The sequence below is a fragment of the Aptenodytes forsteri genome, unplaced genomic scaffold (assembly GCF_000699145.1).
Source record: "Aptenodytes forsteri isolate BGI_AS27 unplaced genomic scaffold, ASM69914v1 Scaffold156, whole genome shotgun sequence".
NCBI classification, from domain to species: Eukaryota; Metazoa; Chordata; class Aves; order Sphenisciformes; family Spheniscidae; genus Aptenodytes; species Aptenodytes forsteri.
The window spans coordinates 624732-625115 of record NW_008794166.1 but is presented as its reverse complement, the minus strand read 5'-3'; the positions used below and the strand labels follow the sequence as shown (position 1 = coordinate 625115).

General features: G+C 68.5%; 1 protein-coding gene across 1 annotated transcript in view; it reads right to left on the bottom strand.

The window, feature by feature from the left end:
- The window catches only part of APEH (acylaminoacyl-peptide hydrolase), a 23410-nt gene extending 23257 nt beyond the window's left edge, over positions 1 to 153 (bottom strand). The window contains 1 exon segment of the mRNA XM_019472535.1: positions 116 to 153. Within this exon segment, the coding sequence (XP_019328080.1) occupies positions 116 to 153 (38 nt within the window).
- Between the last annotated feature and the right edge of the window lie 231 nt (positions 154 to 384).

Here is a 384-nt window from a genome sequence, read left to right as displayed (position 1 = left end):
GGCGTGAGGGGCCTGGCTGGCGCCAGCCCTCCAGCTGCCCTGCGCTGCCCGCCGCGCCTGGGGCGGCTGGGCAGGGTTCACCCTCTGCCGTGGCACACCGTATCCCTGGCGGCACAAACGCCGACCTGTGTGGGGGAAGGGTCCAGTGGCCATGAGCTCCTGGGGCACCGGGAGCAGAGACGACGCTGGTGCCGGCACCACTATCAGAGACGCCAGGGGTGCTGAGCTACATCGTTTATTGGGGGGCGGCAGCGGTGGGGGGCCGTTAGCACTGCAGGTGCTTGAGCAGCCACAGTGCCATGTTCATGAAGCCGTCAGCTTCAGCCTCGACGCCAGCCAGCGCGTGGTTGTTCCCCGGGTACCAGAGCAGCCTGGAGGGGAGAA